The sequence below is a fragment of the Pelodiscus sinensis genome, chromosome 18 (genome assembly GCF_052426305.1).
Source record: "Pelodiscus sinensis isolate ZL-2025 chromosome 18, ASM5242630v1, whole genome shotgun sequence".
NCBI classification, from domain to species: domain Eukaryota; kingdom Metazoa; phylum Chordata; order Testudines; family Trionychidae; genus Pelodiscus; species Pelodiscus sinensis.
Genome location: NC_143069.1, coordinates 35,652,501 through 35,674,362, shown reverse-complemented (window position 1 = coordinate 35,674,362; position 21,862 = coordinate 35,652,501). Strand labels below are relative to the sequence as shown.

The following is a 21,862-nucleotide window of genomic DNA, read 5'->3' as shown; positions in this document are numbered from 1 at the left end:
CCACACAGCCCGTGTCTGTACCTCGCTTTCCCCACACAGTCCCTGTGTGTCTGTACCTCGCTTTCCCCACACAGCCCCTGTGTCTGTATCTCTCTCCCCACACAGCCCCTGTGTCTGTACCTCACTCTCCCCACACAGCCCCTGTGTCTGTACCGCGCTTTCCCCACACAGCCCCTGTCTGTCTGTACCTTGCTTTCCCCACACAGCCCCTGTCTGTATCTCTCTCCCTACACAGCCCCTGTGTCTGTACCTCGCTTTCCCCACGCAGCCCCTGTCTGTCTGTACCTTGCTTTCCCCACGCAGCCCCTGTGTCTGTATCTCTCTCCCCACACAGCCGCTGTGTCTGTACCTCGCTTTCCCCACACAGCCCGTGTCTGTACCTCGCTTTCCCCACACAGTCCCTGTGTGTCTGTATCTCTTTCCCCACACAGCCCCTGTGTGTCTGTATCTCTCTCCCCACACAGCCCCTGTGTGTCTGTATCTCTTTCCCCACACAGCCCCTGTCTGTCTGTACCTCGCTCTCCCCACACAGCCCCTGTCTGTCTGTACCTCGCTCTCCCCATACAGCCCCTGTGTGTCTGTATCTCTTTCCCCACACAGCCCCTGTGTGTCTGTATCTCTTTCCCCATACAGCCCCTGCATGACTGTATCTCTCTCTCCGCACACAGTCCCTGTGTCTGTACCTCGCTCTCCCCACACAGCCCCTGAGTGTCTGTATCTCTTTCCCCACACGGCCCGTGTGTCTGTATCTCGCTCTCCCCATACAGCCCCTGTGTGTCTGTATCTCTTTCCCCACACAGCCCCTGTGTGTCTGTACCTCGCTCTCCCCATACAGCCCCTGTGTGTCTGTATCTCGCTCTCCCCATACAGCCCCTGTGTGTCTGTACCTCGCTCTCCCCACACAGCCCCTGAGTGTCTGTATCTCTTTCCCCACACGGCCCGTGTGTCTGTATCTCGCTCTCCCCATACAGCCCCTGTGTGTCTGTATCTCTTTCCCCACACAGCCCCTGTGTGTCTGTACCTCGCTCTCCCCATACAGCCCCTGTGTGTCTGTATCTCGCTCTCCCCATACAGCCCCTGTGTGTCTGTATCTCTTTCCCCACACAGCCCCTGTGTGTCTGTACCTCGCTCTCCCCATACAGCCCCTGTGTGTCTGTATCTCGCTCTCCCCATACAGCCCCTGTGTGTCTGTACCTCGCTTTCCCCACACAGCCCCTGTGTCTGTACCTCGCTTTCCCCACACAGCCCCTGTCTGTCTGTACCTCGCTTTCCCCACACAGCGCCTGTCTGTCTGTACCTCGCTTTCCCCACACAGCCCCTGTCTGTCTGTACCTCGCTTTCCCCACACAGCGCCTGTCTGTCTGTACCTCGCTCTCCCCACACAGCCCCTGTCTGTCTGTACCTCGCTTTCCCCACACAGCGCCTGTCTGTCTGTACCTCGCTTTCCCCACACAGCCCCTGTGTCTGTACCTCGCTTTCCCCACACAGCCCCTGTCTGTCTGTACCTCGCTTTCCCCACACAGCCCCTGTCTGTCTGTACCTCGCTTTCCCCACAGAGCGCCTGTCTGTCTGTACCTCGCTCTCCCCACACAGCCCCTGTGTCTGTACCTCGCTTTCCCCACACAGCGCCTGTCTGTCTGTACCTCGCTTTCCCCACACAGCCCCTGTCTGTCTGTACCTCGCTTTCCCCACGCAATCCCTGTCTGTCTGTACCTCGCTTTCCCCACACAGCCCCTGTCTGTCTGTACCTCACTTTCCCCACACAGCCCCTTTGTCTGTACCTCGCTTTCCCCACACAGCCCCTGTGTCTGTACCTCGCTTTCCCCACACAGCCCCTGTCTGTCTGTACCTCGCTTTCCCCACACAGCCCCTGTCTGTCTGTACCTTGCTTTCCCCACACAGCCCCTGTCTGTATCTCTCTCCCCACACAGCCCCTGTGTCTGTACCTCGCTTTCCCCACACAGCCCCTGTCTGTCTGTACCTTGCTTTCCCCACACAGCCCCTGTCTGTATCTCTCTCCCCACACAGCCCCTGTGTCTGTACCTCGCTTTCCCCACACAGCCCGTGTCTGTACCTCGCTTTCCCCACACAGTCCCTGTGTGTCTGTACCTCGCTTTCCCCACACAGTCCCTGTGTGTCTGTATCTCTTTCCCCACACAGCCCCTGTGTGTCTGTATCTCTCTCCCCACACAGCCCCTGTGTGTCTGTATCTCTTTCCCCACACAGCCCCTGTCTGTCTGTACCTCGCTCTCCCCACACAGCCCCTGTCTGTCTGTACCTCGCTCTCCCCATACAGCCCCTGTGTGTCTGTATCTCTTTCCCCACACAGCCCCTGTGTGTCTGTATCTCTTTCCCCATACAGCCCCTGCATGACTGTTTCTCTCTCTCCGCACACAGTCCCTGTGTCTGTACCTCGCTCTCCCCACACAGCCCCTGAGTGTCTGTATCTCTTTCCCCACACGGCCCGTGTGTCTGTATCTCGCTCTCCCCATACAGCCCCTGTGTGTCTGTATCTCTTTCCCCACACAGCCCCTGTGTGTCTGTACCTCGCTCTCCCCATACAGCCCCTGTGTGTCTGTATCTCGCTCTCCCCATACAGCCCCTGTGTGTCTGTACCTCGCTCTCCCCACACAGCCCCTGAGTGTCTGTATCTCTTTCCCCACACAGCCCGTATGTCTGTATCTCTCTCCCCATACAGCCCCTGCATGACTGTATCTCTCTCTCCGCACACAGCCCCTGTGTGTCTGTATCTCTTTCCCCACACAGCCCCTTTGTGTCTGTATCTCTCTCCCCACACAGCCCCTGTGCGTCTGTATCTCTCTCCCCACACAGCCCCTGTGTGTCTGTATCTCTTTCCCCATACAGCCCCTGCATGACTGTATCTCTCTCCCCACACAGCCCCTGTGTGTCTGTATCTCTCTCCCCACACAGCCCCTGTGTGTCTGTATCTGTTTCCCCATACAGCCCCTGCATGACTGTATCTCTCTCCCCACACAGCCCCTGTGTGTCTGTATCTCTCTCCCCACACAGCCCCTGTGTGTCTGTATCTGTTTCCCCATACAGCCCCTGTGTGTCTGTATCTCTCTCCCCACACAGCCCCTGTGTGTCTGTATCTCTCTCCCCACACAGCCCCTGTGTGTCTGTATGTCTTTCCCCATACAGCCCCTGCATGACTGTATCTCTCTCCCCACACAGCCCCTGTGTGTCTGTATCTCTCTCCCCACACAGCCCGTGTGTCTGTATCTGTTTCCCCATACAGCCCCTGCATGACTGTATCTCTTTCCCCACACAGCCCCTGTCTGTCTGTATCTCTCTCCCCACACAGCCTCTGTCTGTCTGTATCTCTCTCCCCATACAGCCCTTTAAAGACTAACAAGATGGTTTATTAGTGATGAGCTTTCGTGGGCCAGACGCACTTCCTTTGATCTGAGGAACTGGCTCTGGCCCACGGAAGCTCATTACTAATAAACCATCTTGTTAGTCTTTAAAGTGCTACATAGTCCTGTATTTTGTTTCAGCTACACCAGACTAATATGGCTGCATCTCTATCACCCATACAGCCCGTCTGTCTTTCTCTCTCCGCAGAGCCCCAGTCTGTCTGTCTCTCCCCATACAGCCCCTGCATGACTGTATCTCTTTCCCCATACAGCCCCTGTCTGTCTGTCTGTCTCTCCCCATACAGCCCCTGCATGACTGTATCTCTTTCCCCATACAGCCCCTGTCTGTCTGTCTCTCCCCATACAGCCCCTGCATGACTGTATCTCTTTCCCCATACAGCCCCTGTCTGTCTGTCTCTCTCCCTGCCAACATAGTGTCCCATGGGGATACAAAATGCGTAGCTGCATCACCCCCGTCCCGCAGCCCCCGCCCCCAGCCCCGCCGGTGCCCCTCACCCCTGTCCCGCAGCCCCTGCCCCCAGCCCTGCCGGTGCCCCTCACCTCTGTCCCGCAGCCCCCGCCCCCAGCCCCGCCGGTGCCCCTCACTCCCGACCCACAGCCCCCGCCCCCAGCCCTGCCGGTGCCCTTCACCCCCGTCCCGCAGCCCCTGCCCCCAGCCCTGCCGGTGCCCCTCACCCCCGTCCCGCAGCCCCTGCCCCCAGCCCTGCCGGTGCCCCTCACTCCTGACCCGCAGCCCCTGCCCCCAGCCCCGCCGGTGCCCCTCACTCCTGACCCACAGCCCCCGCCCCCAGCCCTGCCGGTGCCCCTCATTCCGACCCACAGCCCCTGCCCCCCAGCCCTGCCGGTACCCCTCACTCTGACCCACAGCCCCTGCCCCCAGCCCTGCCGGTGCCCCTCACTCCGACCCACAGCCCCTGCCCCCAGCCCTGCCGGTGCCCCTCCCTCCGACCCACAGCCCCTGCCCCCAGCCCTGCCGGTGCCCCTCACTGACCCACAGCCCCTCCCCCCAGCCCTGCCGGTGCCCCTCCCTCTGACCCACAGCCCCTGCCCCCAGCCCTGCCGGTGCCCCTCCCTCTGACCCACAGCCCCTGCCCCCAGCCCTGCCGGTGCCCCTCACTGACCCACAGCCCCCAACCCCAGCCCTGCAGGTGCCCCTCCCCTCCATCCCGGAGCCCCGGCCCCAGCCTAGGGGGCAGTTTTGCCTGTTTACTTAAGAATCGCAGGGAAACTGAACTTTCCAAATAAGGGGAAAATATGAAGCCAGGTCCTGGCACCCGGAGTTCTCCTGGGATGGGCGGGGAGGGGGTGGGGTTGAAGTGGCGCCATCTGGTGGCTGAAGTGGAGCACTACCTGGTAGCAGGCACCCCGCTACTCCAAATATTCAACAGAGCTCTGGGATGTGGGGGGGCTGCGAGTTGGGAGTGGGGGACACTGGCGGGGGGGCGTTGGCTGGGAGTGGGGGACACTGGCGGGGGGGCTGCGGGCTGGGAGTGGGGGACACTGGCGGGGGGGCCGTGGGCTGGGAGTGGGGGACACTGGCGGGGGGGCTGCGGGCTGGGAGTGGGGGACACTGGCGGGGGGGCGTGGGCTGGGAGTGCGGGACACTGGCGGGGGGGCTGCGGGCTGGGAGTGGGGGACACTGGCGGGGGGGCTGTGGGCTGGGAGTGGGGGACACTGGTGGGGGGGCTGCGGGCTGGGAGTGGGGGACACTGGTGGGGGGCTGCGAGTTGGGAATGAGGGACACTGGCGGGGGGGCCGTGGGTTGGGAGTGAGGGGTAGAAGCGGGGGGGGCTGCGAGTTGGGAGTGAGGGGCACAGGCAGGGGGGCCGTGGGCTGGGAGTGAGGGGCACAGGCGGGGGGGCCGTGGGTTGGGAGTGAGGGGTAGAAGCAGGGGGGGCTGCGAGTTGGGAGTGAGGGGCACAGGCGGGGGGGCCGTGGGTTGGGAGTGAGGGGCACAGGCGGGGGGGCCGTGGGTTGGGAGTGAGGGGTAGAAGCAGGGGGGGCTGCGAGTTGGGAGTGAGGGGCACAGGCGGGGGGGCCGTGGGTTGGGAGTGAGGGGCACAGGCGGGGGGGCCGTGGGTTGGGAGTGAGGGGTAGAAGCGGGGGGGCTGTGAGTTGGGAGTGAGGGGCACAGGCGGGGGGGCTGCGAGTTGGGAGTGAGGGGTAGAAGCGGGGGGGCTGTGAGTTGGGAGTGAGGGGCACAGGCGGGGGGGCTGCGAGTTGGGAGTGAGGGGTAGAAGCGGGGGGGCTGTGGGTTGGGAGCGAGGGGCACCGATGGGGCCGTGGGTTGGGAGTGAGGGGTACCAGTGGGGGGTGTCAGTGGGGGGTACCAGTGGGGGGTGTCAGTGGGGGGTACCAGTGGGGGGTACCAGTGGGGGGTGTCAGTGGGGGGTACCAGTGGGGGGTGTCAGTGGGGGGTACCAGTGGGGGGTGTCAGTGCTCTATCTTTGGAATGAGCTGGGGGTTCAGGAGCAGCCAGGCAGCTGGGGGGTTCCATGCCCCCCAACAGTGGCTGGGCAGACCCCAGACTTAGGTGTTTGATGTGGGCTGAGACCCCCTTCTCCAGCCTGGGCCAGCAGCAGCACCTAAGGCTTCACACAGCCAGCAGCCAGCAGCCCCTCCCTCCATCCACCCGTCTGCCTGTCTGTCCATACGTCCGCCTGTCACTCTGTCCATCCCTCCATCTACCCATCCATCCGCCGTCCACCCCAAATCATCCATTTACCCTCGCATATCTATCCATCCATCTCCCTGTCCATATCTGCACCTGCCCGTCCCTCTGTCCGTCCATCCCCCCACCTAGCTCCCTGTCCATATCTGCACCTGCCCGTCCCTCTGTCCGTCCATCCCCCCACCTAGCTCCCTGTCCATATCTGCACCTGCCCGTCCCTCTGTCCGTCCATCCCCCCACCTAGCTCCCTGTCCATATCTGCACCTGCCCGTCCCTCTGTCCGTCCATCCCCCCACCTAGCTCCCTGTCCATATCTGCACCTGCCCGTCCCTCTGTCCGTCCATCCCCCCACCTAGCTCCCTGTCCATATCTGCACCTGCCCGTCCCTCTGTCCGTCCATCCCCCCACCTAGCTCCCTGTCCATATCTGCACCTGCCCGTCCCTCTGTCCGTCCATCCCCCCACCTAGCTCCCTGTCCATATCTGCACCTGCCCGTCCCTCTGTCCGTCCATCCCCCCACCTAGCTCCCTGTCCATATCTGCACCTGCCCGTCCCTCTGTCCGTCCATCCCCCCACCTAGCTCCCTGTCCATATCTGCACCTGCCCGTCCCTCCCCTCACCTAGCTCCCTGTCCATATCTGCACCTGCCCGTCCCTCTGTCCGTCCCTCCCCTCACCTAGCTCCCTGTCCATATCTGCACCTGCCCGTCCCTCTGTCCGTCCATCCCCCCACCTAGCTCCCTGTCCATATCTGCACCTGCCCGTCCCTCTGTCCGTCCATCCCCCCACCTAGCTCCCTGTCCATATCTGCACCTGCCCGTCCCTCTGTCCGTCCATCCCCCCACCTAGCTCCCTGTCCATATCTGCACCTGCCCGTCCCTCTGTCCGTCCATCCCCCCACCTAGCTCCCTGTCCATATCTGCACCTGCCCGTCCCTCTGTCCGTCCATCCCCCCACCTAGCTCCCTGTCCATATCTGCACCTGCCCGTCCCTCTGTCCGTCCATCCCCCCACCTAGCTCCCTGTCCATATCTGCACCTGCCCGTCCCTCTGTCCGTCCATCCCCCCACCTAGCTCCCTGTCCATATCTGCACCTGCCCGTCCCTCTGTCCGTCCATCCCCCCACCTAGCTCCCTGTCCATATCTGCACCTGCCCGTCCCTCTGTCCGTCCATCCCCCCACCTAGCTCCCTGTCCATATCTGCACCTGCCCGTCCCTCTGTCCGTCCATCCCCCCACCTAGCTCCCTGTCCATATCTGCACCTGCCCGTCCCTCTGTCCGTCCATCCCCCCACCTAGCTCCCTGTCCATATCTGCACCTGCCCGTCCCTCTGTCCGTCCATCCCCCCACCTAGCTCCCTGTCCATATCTGCACCTGCCCGTCCCTCTGTCCGTCCATCCCCCCACCTAGCTCCCTGTCCATATCTGCACCTGCCCGTCCCTCTGTCCGTCCATCCCCCCACCTAGCTCCCTGTCCATATCTGCACCTGCCCGTCCCTCTGTCCGTCCATCCCCCCACCTAGCTCCCTGTCCATATCTGCACCTGCCCGTCCCTCTGTCCGTCCATCCCCCCACCTAGCTCCCTGTCCATATCTGCACCTGCCCGTCCCTCTGTCCGTCCATCCCCCCACCTAGCTCCCTGTCCATATCTGCACCTGCCCGTCCCTCTGTCCGTCCATCCCCCCACCTATCTATCCATCTATTTGTCCTCACCTCACCTGTCCATCTCTCCACCTGTCTGTCTGTCCATCCCCCCACGTCTATTCATCCGTCCGTCTGTCCATCCCTCTGCCTCCCACGTTCGTCCCTCCATCCCCCCACCCATGTCCCCACGAGCCCTCTGCCCCTTCCCACAGCACGAAACACGATTGACTCGGGCAGCGCAGCGGGACCGCCCCATCTTGGACACTGGCCCCCAAAGTCCCGCCCTGGCCCATCCGGGGTCGCTGCGCCCCCCGCTGCCCAGCCCCGGCCCGTCCCGTGCGGCCCCCGGCTCCCGCCCCCGCCGCTCACCTCGCAGAGCCGGTCCGGGCCGTGGCCGGCGGAGAAGTGGGGCGAGCCGCGCCCGGCCGGGAAAGGAGCCGCGGGGGGGGGGGGGGGGGGGGCGCTGGCGAAACGCCTTAATTGGTAAAAGCGCCGAGCCGGGGCGGGGGGTCGGTGTCACGGGCCGGGATGGGGGGAGAAAGACCCGCCCCCCGCGCCCTCTCCAGCCCGCCCCGCCCCGCCCCTCCATCGCCCACGGATGAGATCAGCGCCTGGCTGCATCCCTGGGGGCAGCCCCCCCCGCCAGGCCAGCGCCCGCCCCACTGGGCGCTCCGGATGGTTGGGGGGGGGGGGGAGGAAATGAGGCAGCGAGGGGAAAGCTGCGGCGGATAAGGGCTGCCCAGGGCTTGGCCTCCAGTCTTAGGGGCAGGGCCCAGCTGGCCCCGTGGTTACTGGAGGGTCTCCTCCCTCCCCCGCAGCCAGGCAGGGGGCAAGGACCCCCCCTCAGCTCGTTCCAGGGCCCGGGCTCCGGGTCTGCTGAGGGGCTGGGGCCGGAGAACAGATGGAGGCAGGTTCTCTTCCTCTGCTCCCCAGAGCGCTCCTGGTGCCCAGCTCGGGGGTCAGGCTGAGGGTCAGCGAGGGGTGGAAGCCGGGCCGCGGTGGCTCGGCTCGGGACGCAGGCCGGGGCGCGGTGGCTCGGGACGCAGGCCAGGGCGTGGTGGCTCGGGGCGCAGGCCGGGGCGCGGTGGCTCGGCTCGGGGCGCGGTGGCTCGGCTCGGGGCGCGGTGGCTCGGGCCGGGGCGTGGTGGCTCGGGGCGCAGGCCGGGGCGCGGTGGCTCGGGGCGCAGGCTGGGGCACGGTGGCTCGGGGCGCGGTGGCTCGGCTCGGGGCGCAGGCCGGGGCGCGGTGGCTCGGCTCGGGGCGCAGGCCGGGGCGCGGTGGCTCGGGGCGCGGTGGCTCGGCTCGGGGCGCAGGCTGGGGCACGGTGGCTCGGGGCGCGGTGGCTCGGCTCGGGGCGCAGGCCGGGGCGCGGTGGCTCGGCTCGGGACGCAGGCCGGGGCGCGGTGGCTCGGCTCGGGGCGCAGGCCGGGGCGCGGTGGCTCGGGGCGCAGGCCGGGGCGCGGTGGCTCGGGGCGCAGGCCGGGGCGCGGTGGCTCGGGGCGCGGTGGCTCGGCTCGGGGCGCAGGCTGGGGCACGGTGGCTCGGGGCGCGGTGGCTCGGCTCGGGGCGCAGGCCGGGGCGCGGTGGCTCGGGGCGCAGGCCGGGGCGCGGTGGCTCGGGGCGCAGGCCGGGGCGCGGTGGCTCGGGGCGCGGTGGCTCGGCTCGGGGCGCAGGCTGGGGCACGGTGGCTCGGGGCGCGGTGGCTCGGCTCGGGGCGCAGGCCGGGGCGCGGTGGCTCGGCTCGGGGCGCAGGCCGGGGCGCGGTGGCTCGGCTCGGGGCGCAGGCCGGGGCGCGGTGGCTCGGGGCGCGGTGGCTCGGCTCGGGGCGCAGGCCGGGGCGCGGTGGCTCGGCTCGGGGCGCAGGCCGGGGCGCGGTGGCTCGGCTCGGGGCGCAGGCCGGGGCGCGGTGGCTCGGGGCGCAGGCCGGGGCGCGGTGGCTCGGGGCGCAGGCCGGGGCGTGGTGGCTCGGGGCGCGGTGGCTCGGCTCGGGGCGCAGGCCGGGGCGCGGTGGCTCGGGGCGCAGGCCGGGGCGCGGTGGCTCGGGGCGCGGTGGCTCGGCTCGGGGCGCAGGCTGGGGCACGGTGGCTCGGGGCGCGGTGGCTCGGCTCGGGGCGCAGGCCGGGGCGCGGTGGCTCGGCTCGGGGCGCAGGCCGGGGCGCGGTGGCTCGGGGCGCGGTGGCTCGGCTCGGGGCGCAGGCCGGGGCGCGGTGGCTCGGCTCGGGGCGCAGGCCGGGGGGCGGTGGCTCGGGGCGCAGGCCGGGGGGCGGTGGCTCGGGGCGCAGGCCGGGGCGCGGTGGCTCGGGGCGCGGTGGCTCGGCTCGGGGCGCAGGCCGGGGCGCGGTGGCTCGGGGCGCAGGCCGGGGCGCGGTGGCTCGGGGCGCGGTGGCTCGGGGCGCGGTGGCTCGGCTCGGGGCACAGGCCGGGGCGCGGTGGCCCGGCTCGGGGCGCAGGCCGGGGCGCGGTGGCTCGGGGCGCGGTGGCTCGGGGCGCGGTGGCTCGGCTCGGGGCGCAGGCCGGGGCGCGGTGGCTCGGGGCGTGGTGGCTCGGGACGCAGGCCGGGGCGCGGTGGCTCGGCTCGGGACGCAGGCCGGGGCGCGGTGGCTCGGCTCGGGGCGCAGGCCGGGGCGCGGTGGCTCAGGGCGCGGTGGCTCAGCTCGGGGCGCAGGCCGGGGCACGGTGGCTCGGCTCGGGGCGCAGGCCGGGGCGCGGTGGCTCGGCGGCTCGGCTCGGGGTGGCTCGGGGCGCAGGCCAGGGCGTGGTGGCTCGGCTCGGGGCGCAGGCCAGGGCGCGGTGGCTCGGCTCGGGACGGAGGCCGGGGCGTGGTGGCTCGGGGCGCAGGCCGGGGCGCGGTGGCTCGGCTCGGGACGGAGGCCGGGGCGTGGTGGCTCGGGGCGCAGGCCGGGGCGCGGTGGCTCGGCTCGGGGCGCAGGCCAGGGCGCGGTGGCTCGGCTCGGGGCGCAGGCCGGGGCGCGGTGGCTCAGGGCGCGGTGGCTCGGCTCGGGGCTCAGGCCGGGGCGCGGTGGCTCGGCGGCTCGGCTCGGGGTGGCTCGGGGCGCAGGGGCTCGGCTCGGGGCACAGGCCAGGGCGTGGTGGCTCGGCTCGGGGCGCAGGCCAGGGCGCGGTGGCTCGGGGCGCAGGCTGAGGCCCGGTGGCTCGGGGCGCAGGCTGGAGCCCAGTGGCTCGGGGCGCACTGGCTCGGGGCCCAGTGGCTCAGGGCACAGGCTAGGGCACGCTGGCTCGGCTCGGGTCACAGGCCGGGGCCCGGTGGTTCGGCTTGGGGCGTGGCAGCTCAGGGCGCAGGCCGGGGCTGGTGGCTCGGCTCGGGGTGCGCCGGCTCAGGGCGCAGGCTGGGGCACGCTGGCTCCGGGCGGAGGCCGGGACAGGCATGTCCTGCCGCCCTGGCTAGCGTCGCATATCCCAGTGCGGGTGCGCACACAGCGCCACATGGGGAACCACCGCCCAGGGTGGCTCAGGGGGCAGTTTGGAAACCCAGAGCCCCCCACACTCACAGCATGTAGAGCCAAACAGGCCTACTCACTCCCCCACCTGTCCCTGCCAGCGAGGGGCAGGGGACACCCACACGGCCTGGGCCTGACCCCTTTGCACCCCAGCCCCATGGGGGCCTGGCTGGTTTGGGGTGTAGGGAATGGGGCCAGGGCCTCTCGCCCGAGACCAGCCCCAGGAGGGCCCCAGCTGGTTGGGGGAGTGGGGCCAGTCCCAGCGCCGGCTCCCTGCCAGACACTGCCCCCAGGAGCCAAGTGGGAGGAGAGAGGCCCCCCCGCCGGCCCCATTACCTCAGCCCTGCAGGAATCCAGCCCCAGAGGAGCTGGAAGGAGCGGCTAGGGCAGTGGGGGCTGGTGGTTACAGCAAAGGCTGGGAGCCCGGCCTCTGCTCTCACAGGCTGTGGGGAGGGTGTGAAGTCGCAGCCTGGGCCTGCCGGGGGTGAGAAACCCAGCCGGGTGGGGTCGGATCTCAGCTGTTGCAAGGTTCAGGTCCCTCCCATGAGAGCCCCCCTCTGGCTTCCCCCTTGTTGGAGGCACAAACATTTTGCTGCTGAGAGCTGAGCCTGGACTCGACCCCCTCTGGCAAGGCAGTGGGGGCCGAGCTGGGAGGACTCTGTGCCTCAGTTTCCCCACATGGGGCTGGTGCTCAGAGAACCCTCCCTGTCCCAGCCCAGCCCTTTCCTGCCCAGCGGAGGAATGTGGACTGCAGCTGAGTCACAGTAGCTCTGTGTAAACACAGCCTCAGGCTGGGAGCTGCTTCCTTCTAGGGCAGCGATTCCAGCCCCCCGCCACTGTTCCCTCCCAGCCCCCCAGAGACGGGGTGATCAGGGGGCTCCCACCAGCCCAGTGGGATGGGTGGGGGATCTGGCTGGCCCTGCTGGCTGGCCACAGGCCTGCGGTCAGGGCAGGGCAGCAGGAGCAGAGCCGGATGCCCGGGGCCCCTCCCCAGCTGGAAAGGCCGATAAGGACCCTGCCTGACTCTGTGGCCGCGGATCCCGGGAGGCCCCGCTCTCAATTAGCACTGCTCAGTAAGGAACCAGGCCTTTATTCCCCCAGGGACAGCGGGACGGGCCCTCCCGTGGCAGCCAGGTAGGCCCGATAGCGCTGCCGCAGCATCTCCATCTTCACACCTGCAAGAGAAACCGGCCACCTCAGCCCCACTGCTGCCCCGAACGGCCGCCGCCCGGGCCCCTGCAGGATACTTACACAGTGTCTCCACGGGGCTGCCCCCCTCCTCGCCCCGTCTCCGCGCCGCCATCTGCACCACCTGCTCTGAGGTGTCGCCCAGCTGGGCCAGTGCCCACAGCTCCTAGGCGGGAAGGGCCAGGGTGAAGATCCGGCCTCCCCCCCTTCACCCTCTGCCCTGCCCCCACTCCTTGGGGTTTCCCAGCCCCTCCCCACCCGCCCTCTGGGGGCTCGAGTCCCTGGGCCCCTGCTTGTGGGGTGGGGGACCTGGCGAGACCACGCCCCTTGGCCTCTGGCTCCACCCCTTCCCGGGAGCATGCCCCCCCGTACCTGGGTGCAGAGGGTGAGCGCCTGGTGCACGCGCTGGGCCGGGGGCCCGCAGTGGCTGAGCCGCAGGGGGGGCGCGGGGCCGCAGTGCTCCCTCAGCTCTGTCTCGTACACCTGCCCGAAGGCGGCCATCAGCTGGTGCGAGTCGCAGGCCGCCAGTGCCAAAGTCTGCAGGCCGGGGCCGGGGGCCGGGGGCTCCGTGCCCCCCCACAGCACGATGCACTGTGGGGAATGGAAGGGTCAGTCCGGGCACCCCTCCAGGTGTCCCGGCGCCCTCTAACCACTAGACCCCCCCACCCCTCCCTCCCAGAGCTGGGGGGACCCAGGAATCCAGGCTCCGTGTTCCCAGATGTTCAGCTCCCCCCACCTCTGCTCTCAGCTGCTCCAGGGCGGCGCTGGTCTCCTCCAGGGTCTCGGAGAGCGCTGCCAGCCTCCCGTCGGCGCTGCCAGCCAGCCGGCTCCTTCAGAGAGACGGGGGTGAAGGCAGGCAACGGAGCGTGGGCGCTGGGGGATCTCTTTTGGCTCGGGGGGCTGGCGGGTGGGGAAGGGGCTGGGGGGCAGGCAGGCACTGGGGGACTGCCGGGGGTGGGGCTGGTTTCACACCCGGCTCTGGCAGGGAGCTGGCCCCGGGATGGAGCAGAGGAAACCTCTGGGGGGCAGGGATCCGGGCCCCAACAAACCTCTGGTGCGTGGCCGGCTGCTCAGGCAGCAGGGGCCTGATGTCGGCGGTGCAGGGGGGCAGGGCGGGGGCCAGGAGGGCCGGCAGGCTGGGGCTGGAGAAGACCTCACGCAGCAAGTCCTCGTTCCTCCTCACAGCCCCCCGGAGCGACTCCTCCACGCTGCAGGGACAGGCAGGGTCAGGAAGGCAGGGAGCAGGGCCTGGGCGCTGGGGTTCTCTCCTGGCTGGGGGGGCCGAGGGGCTGGCAGGGGGCCGGGGTCCTCTCCTGGCTGGAGGCGGGGGGGGTGCTGGCAGGGGTTCTCTCCTGGATGGGGGGGCGGGGGCGCTGGCAGGGGGCCGGGGTTCTCTCCTGGCTGGGGGGGGCGCTGGCAGGGGGCCGGGGTTCTCTCCTGGCTGGGGGGGGCGCTGGCAGGGGGCCGGGATTCTCTCCTGGCTGGGGGGGGCGCTGGCAGGGGGCCGGGATTCTCTCCTGGCTGGGGGGGGCGCTGGCAGGGGGCCGGGATTCTCTCCTGGCTGGGGGGGGGGTGCTGGCAGTGGGCCGGGATTCTCTCCTGGCTGGGGGGGGTGCTGGCAGGGGGCCGGGGTTCTCTCCTGGCTGGGGGGGGGTGCTGGCAGGGCGCCGGGGGCTGGCAGGCTAGAGCCATGGTTTTCAACCCAATGTCGGGGGTCCCCAGGGAATCCATGATGGTTCCAGGGGGCCGACAAGCAAGGCCTGGGCAGAAAGCCATGGGCCCCAACCCCCCATGCAGGGCCAAACTCTCTGTGGGGGCCAGGCAGGGATATGGCCTGAAGGGCCCTCAGCAGGGAAGAAGGGTCAGGACCCCTGGACTGGAGCCCAAGTAGCTTTGAGAGGAGAACAACACCCCACACCTGCCCCGAGCCAGCAACGCCCCCCCCAGAGCCAGCAGGGCCCCCGCCTGCTCCTGCTGCAGACACCCCCCCAGAGCCAGCAGCGCCCCCGCCTGCTCCTGCTACAGACACCCCCCCAGAGCCAGCAGCGCCCCCGCCTGCTCCTGCTGCAGACACCCCTCCCCCCAGAGCCAGCAGGGCCCCCGCCTGCTCCTGCTGCAGACACCCCCCCAGAGCCAGCAGCGCCCCCGCCTGCTCCTGCTGCAGACACCCCCCCAGAGCCAGCAGCGCCCCCGCCTGCTCCTGCTGCAGACACCCCCCCCAGCCAGCAGCGCCCCCGCCTGCTCCTGCTGCAGACACCCCCCCAGAGCCAGCAGCGCCCCCGCCTGCTCCTGCTGCAGACACCCCCCCAGAGCCAGCAGGGCCCCCGCCTGCTCCTGCTGCGGACACCCCCCCAAGCCAGCAGCGCCCCCTCCTGCTCCTGCTGCAAACACCCCTCCCCCCAGAGCCAGCAGCGCCCCCGCCTGCTCCTGCTGCAGACACCCCCCCAAGCCAGCAGCGCCCCCGCCTGCTCCTGCTACAGACACCCCCCCCAGAGCCAGCAGCGCCCCCGCCTGCTCCTGCTGCAGATACCCCCCCGAGCCAGCAGCGCCCCCGCCTGCTCCTGCTGCAGATACCCCCCCGAGCCAGCAGGGCCCCCGCCTGCTCCTGCTGCAGACACCCCCCCCAAGCCAGCAGGGCCCCCGCCTGCTCCTGCTGCAGACACCCCCCCAGAGCCAGCAGGGCCCCCGCCTGCTCCTGCTGCAGACACCCCCCCCGAGCCAGCAGCGCCCCCGCCTGCTCCTGCTGCAGACACCCCCCCCGAGCCAGCAGCGCCCCCGCCTACTCCTGCTGCAGACACCCCCCCCAAGCCAGCAGCGCCCCCGCCTGCTCCTGCTGCAGACACCCCTCCCCCCAGAGCCAGCAGCGCCCCCGCCTGCTCCTGCTGCAGACACCCCTCCCCCCAGAGCCAGCAGGGCCCCCGCCTGCTCCTGCTGCAGACACCCCCCCAGAGCCAGCAGGGCCCCCGCCTGCTCCTGCTGCAGACACCCCTCCCCCCAGAGCCAGCAGGGCCCCCGCCTGCTCCTGCTGCAGACACCCCCCCCGAGCCAGCAGGGCCCCCGCCTGCTCCTGCTGCAGACACCCCCCCCGAGCCAGCAGGGCCCCCGCCTGCTCCTGCTGCAGACACCCCCCCCGAGCCAGCAGGGCCCCCGCCTGCTCCTGCTGCAGACACCCCCCCCGAGCCAGCAGGGCCCCCGCCTGCTCCTGCTGCAGACACCCCCCCCGAGCCAGCAGGGCCCCCGCCTGCTCCTGCTGCAGACACCCCCCCCGAGCCAGCAGGGCCCCCGCCTGCTCCTGCTGCAGACACCCCCCCAAGCCAGCAGGGCCCCCGCCTGCTCCTGCTGCAGATACCCCCCCAGAGCCAGCAGCGCCCCCGCCTGCTCCTGCTGCAGACACCCCCCCAGAGCCAGCAGCGCCCCCGCCTGCTCCTGCTGCAGACACCCCCCCAGAGCCAGCAGCGCCCCCGCCTGCTCCTGCTGCAGACACCCCCCCAGAGCCAGCAGCGCCCCCGCCTGCTCCTGCTGCAGACACCCCCCCAGAGCCAGCAGGGCCCCCGCCTGCTCCTGCTGCAGACACCCCCCCAGAGCCAGCAGCGCCCCCGCCTGCTCCTGCTGCAGACACCCCCCCGAGCCAGCAGGGCCCCCGCCTGCTCCTGCTGCAGACACCCCCCCAGAGCCAGCAGCGCCCCCGCCTGCTCCTGCTGCAGACACCCCCCCCGAGCCAGCAGCGCCCCCGCCTGCTCCTGCTGCAGACACCCCCCCGAGCCAGCAGGGCCCCCGCCTGCTCCTGCTGCAGACACCCCCCCAGAGCCAGCAGCGCCCCCGCCTGCTCCTGCTACAGACACCCCCCCCAGCCAGCAGCGCCCCCGCCTGCTCCTGCTGCAGACACCCCCCCAGAGCCAGCAGGGCCCCCGCCTGCTCCTGCTACAGACACCCCCCCAGAGCCAGCAGGGCCCCCGCCTGCTCCTGCTGCAGACACCCCCCCAGAGCCAGCAGCGCCCCCGCCTGCTCCTGCTGCAGACACCCCCCCAGAGCCAGCAGGGCCCCCGCCTGCTCCTGCTGCAGACACCCCCCCAGAGCCAGCAGCGCCCCCGCCTGCTCCTGCTGCAGACACCCCCCCAGAGCCAGCAGGGCCCCCGCCTGCTCCTGCTGCAGACACCCCCCCAGAGCCAGCAGCGCCCCCGCCTGCTCCTGCTACAGACACCCCCCCCAGCCAGCAGCGCCCCCTCCTGCTCCTGCTGCAGACACCCCCCCAGAGCCAGCAGCGCCCCCGCCTGCTCCTGCTGCAGACACCCCCCCAGAGCCAGCAGGGCCCCCGCCTGCTCCTGCTGCAGACACCCCCCCAGAGCCAGCAGCGCCCCCGCCTGCTCCTGCTGCAGACACCCCCCCAGAGCCAGCAGCGCCCCCGCCTGCTCCTGCTGCAGACACCCCCCCCAAGCCAGCAGGGCCCCCGCCTGATCCTGCTGCAGACACCCCCCCAGAGCCAGCAGGGCCCCCGCCTGCTCCTGCTGCAGACACCCCCCCAAGCCAGCAGCGCCCCCCTCCTGCTCCTGCTGCAGATACCGCCCCGAGCCAGCAGCGCCCCCGCCTGCTCCTGCTGCAGACACCCCCCCAGAGCCAGCAGCGCCCCCGCCTGCTCCTGCTGCAGACACCCCCCCAGAGCCAGCAGCGCCCCCGCCTGCTCCTGCTGCAGACACCCCCCCAGAGCCAGCAGCGCCCCCGCCTGCTCCTGCTGCAGACACCCCCCCCCGAGCCAGCAGCGCCCCCGCCTGCTCCTGCTGCAGACACCCCCCCAGAGCCAGCAGGGCCCCCGCCTGCTCCTGCTGCAGACACCCCCCCAGAGCCAGCAGCGCCCCCGCCTGCTCCTGCTGCAGACACCCGCCCCCCCCGAGCCAGCAGGGCCCAGACCCCTCCACCTGGAGACTCCGGAGTCCATGCCAGTGACGGTGTCCAGGTACCAGCTCAGGTCCAGCAGCTGCTCTATGAACTGGAGCTGACGCTCAGTGCTGGCTTCCCCCTGCAGAGAGAGATGCAGGTGAGCCCCGGACTCCACAGCACCCATCCCTTGCCTCTGGGTCAGGCCGTCCTCCGCCAGCCCCCACTTCCCCTCCAACACCTTCACGAGGTCGAGCTCGTCGGACCGGCACAGCAGCAGCTCGGAGCCCAGCCTGGCCATTTCTGTGGGAGAGAAGGGAGCCAGTTACTGCCTAAAGCCCCAAGCTGGGAGGCATCTGCTTCTGGGGCAGGCAGGGCAGGATTGGGGGGGCTAGCTGGACAGCTGCCCGGGGCACCAGCCTATGGATGGCGCCTGATGGCAGCTGTAAGGGGCGTGACATGCAGGGGAACGGGGCCACGCATGTGCTGTGTGCCCGGGGGCAGAGCTGTGCATGCATCGCGCACCCACTGCCCGGGGCACAGGAATGGCTCAAGGACAGGGTCTGGGGCAGCTGCACGGGACCCCGCACCTGGCAGGAAAATCCAGCGCAGGGGGCTGGGAGCCCGGACCTGGGTTCTCCGGGCTCTGGGAGGGGAGGGGGGGCTGGTGGGTTAGAGTGGGGGGCTGGGAGCCCGGACGCCTGGGTTCTCCAAGCCCTGAGAGGGGAGGGGAGGGGGCCTGTAGGAGGGCCAGCCCCTATATGTGAACAGCTCCGGGGGCTCCCCAAACCCACCCCACTGAGCTGAACACACCTTGAGCTTTCTCCTCCATCTGCGAGTCCCTGAAGCCAGCGACCTGCCCCTGCAGGGGGGGGCTCGCTCTGGGGAGAGCAGAGTAAGCGTCATGGCTGGAGCCACGCTGATGCGCCCAGCCCTGGGAGATTCCCCCTCCCGTCGGGCAGGGGCAGAACAGAGGGGTCCTCCAGGGTATGGATGGGGCAGAAACAGGGTCCCCAAGATACATGGGGGCTGAGGACCCCAGGCATTCTAGGCGGGGGGGGCTTGAAGTGCCACAATGGGAGGCCCGGGGCATTGGGGGGCCCGGGGGGGTCCTGGGGGCATTGGGGGCCCCGGGAGGTCCTGGGGGGCCCCGGGTCATTGGGGGGTCGGGGGGCCCCGGGTCATTGGGGGGTCGGGGGGTCCTGGGGGCATTGGGAGGTCCTGGGGGGCCCCGGGGCATTGGAGGGTCCGGGGGGGCCCCCGGGGCATTGGGGGGTCCGGGGGGTCCTGGGGTCCCCCGGGGCATTGGGGGGTCGGGGGGTCCTGGGGGTCACCGGGCACAGAGCCAGGCCAGCAGCTCCAGGCGCTGGGCCGAGGGGGTGCAGAGCAGCCGCAGGGCGTCCCCAGGCTCGGGCAGGAAGACTCCGTCCAGCAGGGGGCAGCGCAGCTCCTGGTGGAGGGGGAGACACGGAGGTCAGACAACTCGCCTCCCCCTGTGCCAAGCAATGGTCCCGCCCGTCTGCCCTCCACCCCCTTAGTTGTGATGGTCTCTCCCGCCGAGGGTGCCACCCACTGCCTGGAAACAATGGGCACGCCCGGCGCCCCCCCCAGTAGGTGCGATGGTCTCGTCCCGCGGGTACAGCAATCGTCCGTTCTCCCCCCGCGGTAGGTGCGTGAGTCCCACCTGGCACACTCCCGCTGGTACAGTGGTACCGCCCTGCGCCCTTGCTGATACAATGGCCCCGGCCGCCCCCCTCGCTGGTACAATGGTACTACCCAGTGCCCCCCGCTGATACAATAGCTCCCACTTAGATGGTCTCGCCCGACACCCCCCGCCTGGGAGCGATGGTCCGTCCCGGCACCTTCAGCTGCTCGCACACTGCAGCCGCCGTGGCCGCCGCCATCTCGTCCCGCGGCGCGTGAGCCCCGCCCTCGTGCCGACCGCCAGCGCTCATTGGCTACAGCCTCGCGGAAGCCCCGCCCTTTGGTTTTCCCGCGCTGACAGACTCGGGGCTAGGAGGGGCACTGATCAGTGGGCGGGGCTTAGGAGGGCGTGACCCCGTAGGGGCGGTGCCGGGAAAAGCACGGCCCAATAGGGCTTGACCAGTAGGGGCGGGGCCACGTAAGGGGCGGAGCAAGGCCGCTGGGTGGGGGCGGGGCCACATGAGTGGGCGGGGCCTGGGGCGGGGGCTCGCTGCCCTCCCCCGTTCAGCTGGAGTGGGAGGGGCCCGGGCCCCCCCCCAGGGAAGGACCCCGGAGTCCTGGCTCCAGCCCCGCCCCGCCCCCTGGGGCTGCCCTGGGCCCGCCCCTGCCCCGCCCCGCCCCCCTGGGGCTGCCCTGGACCCACCCCTGCCCCGCCCCCCTAGGGCTGCCCTGGGCCCGCCCCTGCCCCGCCCCCTGGGCCCGCCCCTGCCCCGCCCCGCCCCCTGGGGCTGCCCTGGGCCCGCCCCTGCCCCGCCCCCTGGGCCCGCCCCTGCCCCGCCCCCTAGGGCTGCCCTGGACCCACCCCTGCCCCGCCCCCCTAGGGCTGCCCTGGGCCCGCCCCCGCCCCGCCCCCCTAGGGCTGCCCTGGGCCCGCCCCCTGGGGCTGCCCTGGGCCCGCCCCTGCCCCGCCCCGCCCCCTGGGGCTGCCCTGGGCCCGCCCCTGCCCCGCCCCCTGGGCCCGCCCCTGCCCCGCCCCCTAGGGCTGCCCTGGACCCACCCCTGCCCCGCCCCCCTAGGGCTGCCCTGGGCCCGCCCCCGCCCCGCCCCCCTAGGGCTGCCCTGGGCCCGCCCCCTGGGGCTGCCCTGGGCCTGCCCCTGCCCCGCCCCGCCCCCTGGGGCTGCCCTGGGCCCGCCCCTGCCCCGCCCCCTGGGGCTGCCCTGGGCCCGCCCCTGCCCCGCCCCCTGGGGCTGCCCTGGGCCCGCCCCTGCCCCGCCCCGCCCCCCTAGGGCTGCCCTGGACCCACCCCTGCCCCGCCCCCCTAGGGCTGCCCTGGCCCTGCCCCTGCCCCGCCCCCTGGCCCTGCCCCGCCTGGCCCCCTGGGGCTGCCCTGGGCCCGCCCCAGCCCCCTAGGGCTGCCCTGGGCCCGCCCCCGCCCCGCCCCCCTAGGGCTGCCCCGGGCCCGCCCCTGCCCCGCCCCCTGGGGCTGCCCTGGGCCCGCCCCCGCCCCGCCCCCTAGGGCTGCCCTGGGCCCGCCCCCGCCCCGCCCCCCTAGGGCTGCCCTGGGCCCGCCCCTGCCCCGCCCCCTGGGCCCGCCCCTGCCCCGCCCCCCTAGGGCTGCCCTGGACCCACCCCTGCCCCGCCCCCCTAGGGCTGCCCTGGGCCTGCCCCCGCCCCGCCCCCCTAGGGCTGCCCTGGGCCCGCCCCTGCCCCGCCCCCTGGGCCCGCCCCTGCCCCGCCCCGCCCCCTGGGGCTGCCCTGGGCCCGCCCCTGCCCCGCCCCCTGGGGCTGCCCTGGGCCCGCCCCTGCCCCGCCCCCTGGGGCTGCCCTGGGCCCGCCCCTGCCCCGCCCCGCCCCCCTAGGGCTGCCCTGGACCCACCCCTGCCCCGCCCCCCTAGGGCTGCCCTGGCCCTGCCCCTGCCCCGCCCCCTGGCCCTGCCCCGCCTGGCCCCCTGGGGCTGCCCTGGGCCCGCCCCTGCCCCGCCCCCTGGGGCTGCCCTGGGCCCGCCCCTGCCCCGCCCCCTGGGGCTGCCCTGGCCCTGCCCCGCCTGGCCCCCCCACCCTCTCTAGGGCTGCCCTGGGCCCGCCCCTGCCCCGCCCCGCCCCCCTAGGGCTGCCCTGGACCCACCCCTGCCCCGCCCCCCTAGGGCTGCCCTGGACCCAGCCTGGCCCCACACCACCCCCCAGGCCTTGCCCTGGTCCAACCGCCAGGCCTAGCCCTGACTCATGGGTAAATCTCCCAGCCTGCCTGCCGGATGCAGCTGGCTGCAGAGGGGAAGGGAAGCTTCAGGACATGTGATTCTGGCTGGGGGGGCTGCTCAGGAAGGAGGGGAAAGGCCTAAAACAAGCCGCCTCCTTCCTTCCAGGCCAGCTCCAGGGCAGCACTGCGCTGGGCCCCCACAGGGAGACGCGAGTGCAGGCCACAAACCCGTCCTGGTCTGTGCCAGGGCCAAGGGAGGCTGTAACCTCGAAGCAGCAGCCCTCACTGCCTTCCCCAAGCCAGGCAAGGACCCAGGACCCGGAACCCGGAACCCCAGCTTCACCACCAGCCCCACTTCCCACCCAGAGCTCCCCCCCCATTCTTGGCTGTTGGCGTCTCTGCCTGTGCGGGGCAGAGGAAACCCCCTGAGAAACAGTGAACGCAGCGAGGCTGGGGGCTAAACTCCAGCTTTATTGTGCCAGCCGCAGCACCCCACGTCCCAGCCCCCTGGATGTCCCCACAACAGCCCATCCGCTGCGTGGGGGCAGTGGGAAATGAACACCCTCCAGCATGCCCACAGGCCCCCGCTCCTGAGGGGCAGCGGGGCAGCCCGGCCCATGGCCTATCTGCAGCAGAGACCGCGCACACCAGCGGCAGGGACGCGCTGACACACACACGGCCCGCCTCCTGCAGCGGGGACATGGACACGGACACACACACGGCCCGCCTCCTGCAGCGGGGACATGGACACGCACACGCACACCCACACACGGCCCGCCTCCTGCAGCGGGG

General features: G+C 71.0%; 2 protein-coding genes and 1 long non-coding RNA gene across 9 annotated transcripts in view; 1 reads left to right on the top strand and 2 right to left on the bottom strand.

The window, feature by feature from the left end:
* The window catches only part of FLNA (filamin A), a 67,067-nt gene extending 58,890 nt beyond the window's left edge, over positions 1 to 8,177 (bottom strand). For 2 of the 6 annotated variants that reach the window (XM_089770275.1, XM_089770274.1), the window contains exon 1: positions 8,080 to 8,177. The gene's annotated coding sequence lies outside the window, so the exon portion shown is untranslated. The remainder of the gene's footprint in view (positions 1 to 8,079) is intronic. The other 4 variants (XM_089770270.1, XM_089770271.1, XM_089770272.1 and 1 more) reach the window with 2 other exon arrangements.
* A 4,065-nt stretch (positions 8,178 to 12,242) lies between these two features.
* Positions 12,243 to 19,248, bottom strand: HAUS7 (HAUS augmin like complex subunit 7). Of its 2 annotated transcripts, XM_089770268.1 has the most exons (10): positions 19,091 to 19,248; positions 18,563 to 18,678; positions 18,042 to 18,109; positions 17,470 to 17,531; positions 17,270 to 17,370; positions 13,406 to 13,564; positions 13,093 to 13,186; positions 12,729 to 12,947; positions 12,420 to 12,522; positions 12,243 to 12,343 (listed from the first exon to the last, which is right to left on the bottom strand). In XM_089770268.1, the coding sequence occupies exons 1-10, from the start codon at positions 19,181 to 19,183 to the stop codon at positions 12,258 to 12,260; spliced, it is 1,101 nt and encodes a 366-aa protein (XP_089626394.1). In that variant the 5' UTR covers positions 19,184 to 19,248; the 3' UTR covers positions 12,243 to 12,257. The 2 variants fall into 2 exon arrangements, with proteins under 2 accessions (XP_089626394.1, XP_089626395.1); XM_089770269.1 differs by lacking the exon at positions 13,406 to 13,564.
* The window catches only part of LOC149523429 (uncharacterized), an 8,404-nt gene continuing 5,215 nt past the window's right edge, over positions 18,674 to 21,862 (top strand). Inside the window, exon 1 of the long non-coding RNA XR_016347177.1 lies at positions 18,674 to 18,893. This is a non-coding gene — a long non-coding RNA (uncharacterized LOC149523429). The remainder of the gene's footprint in view (positions 18,894 to 21,862) is intronic.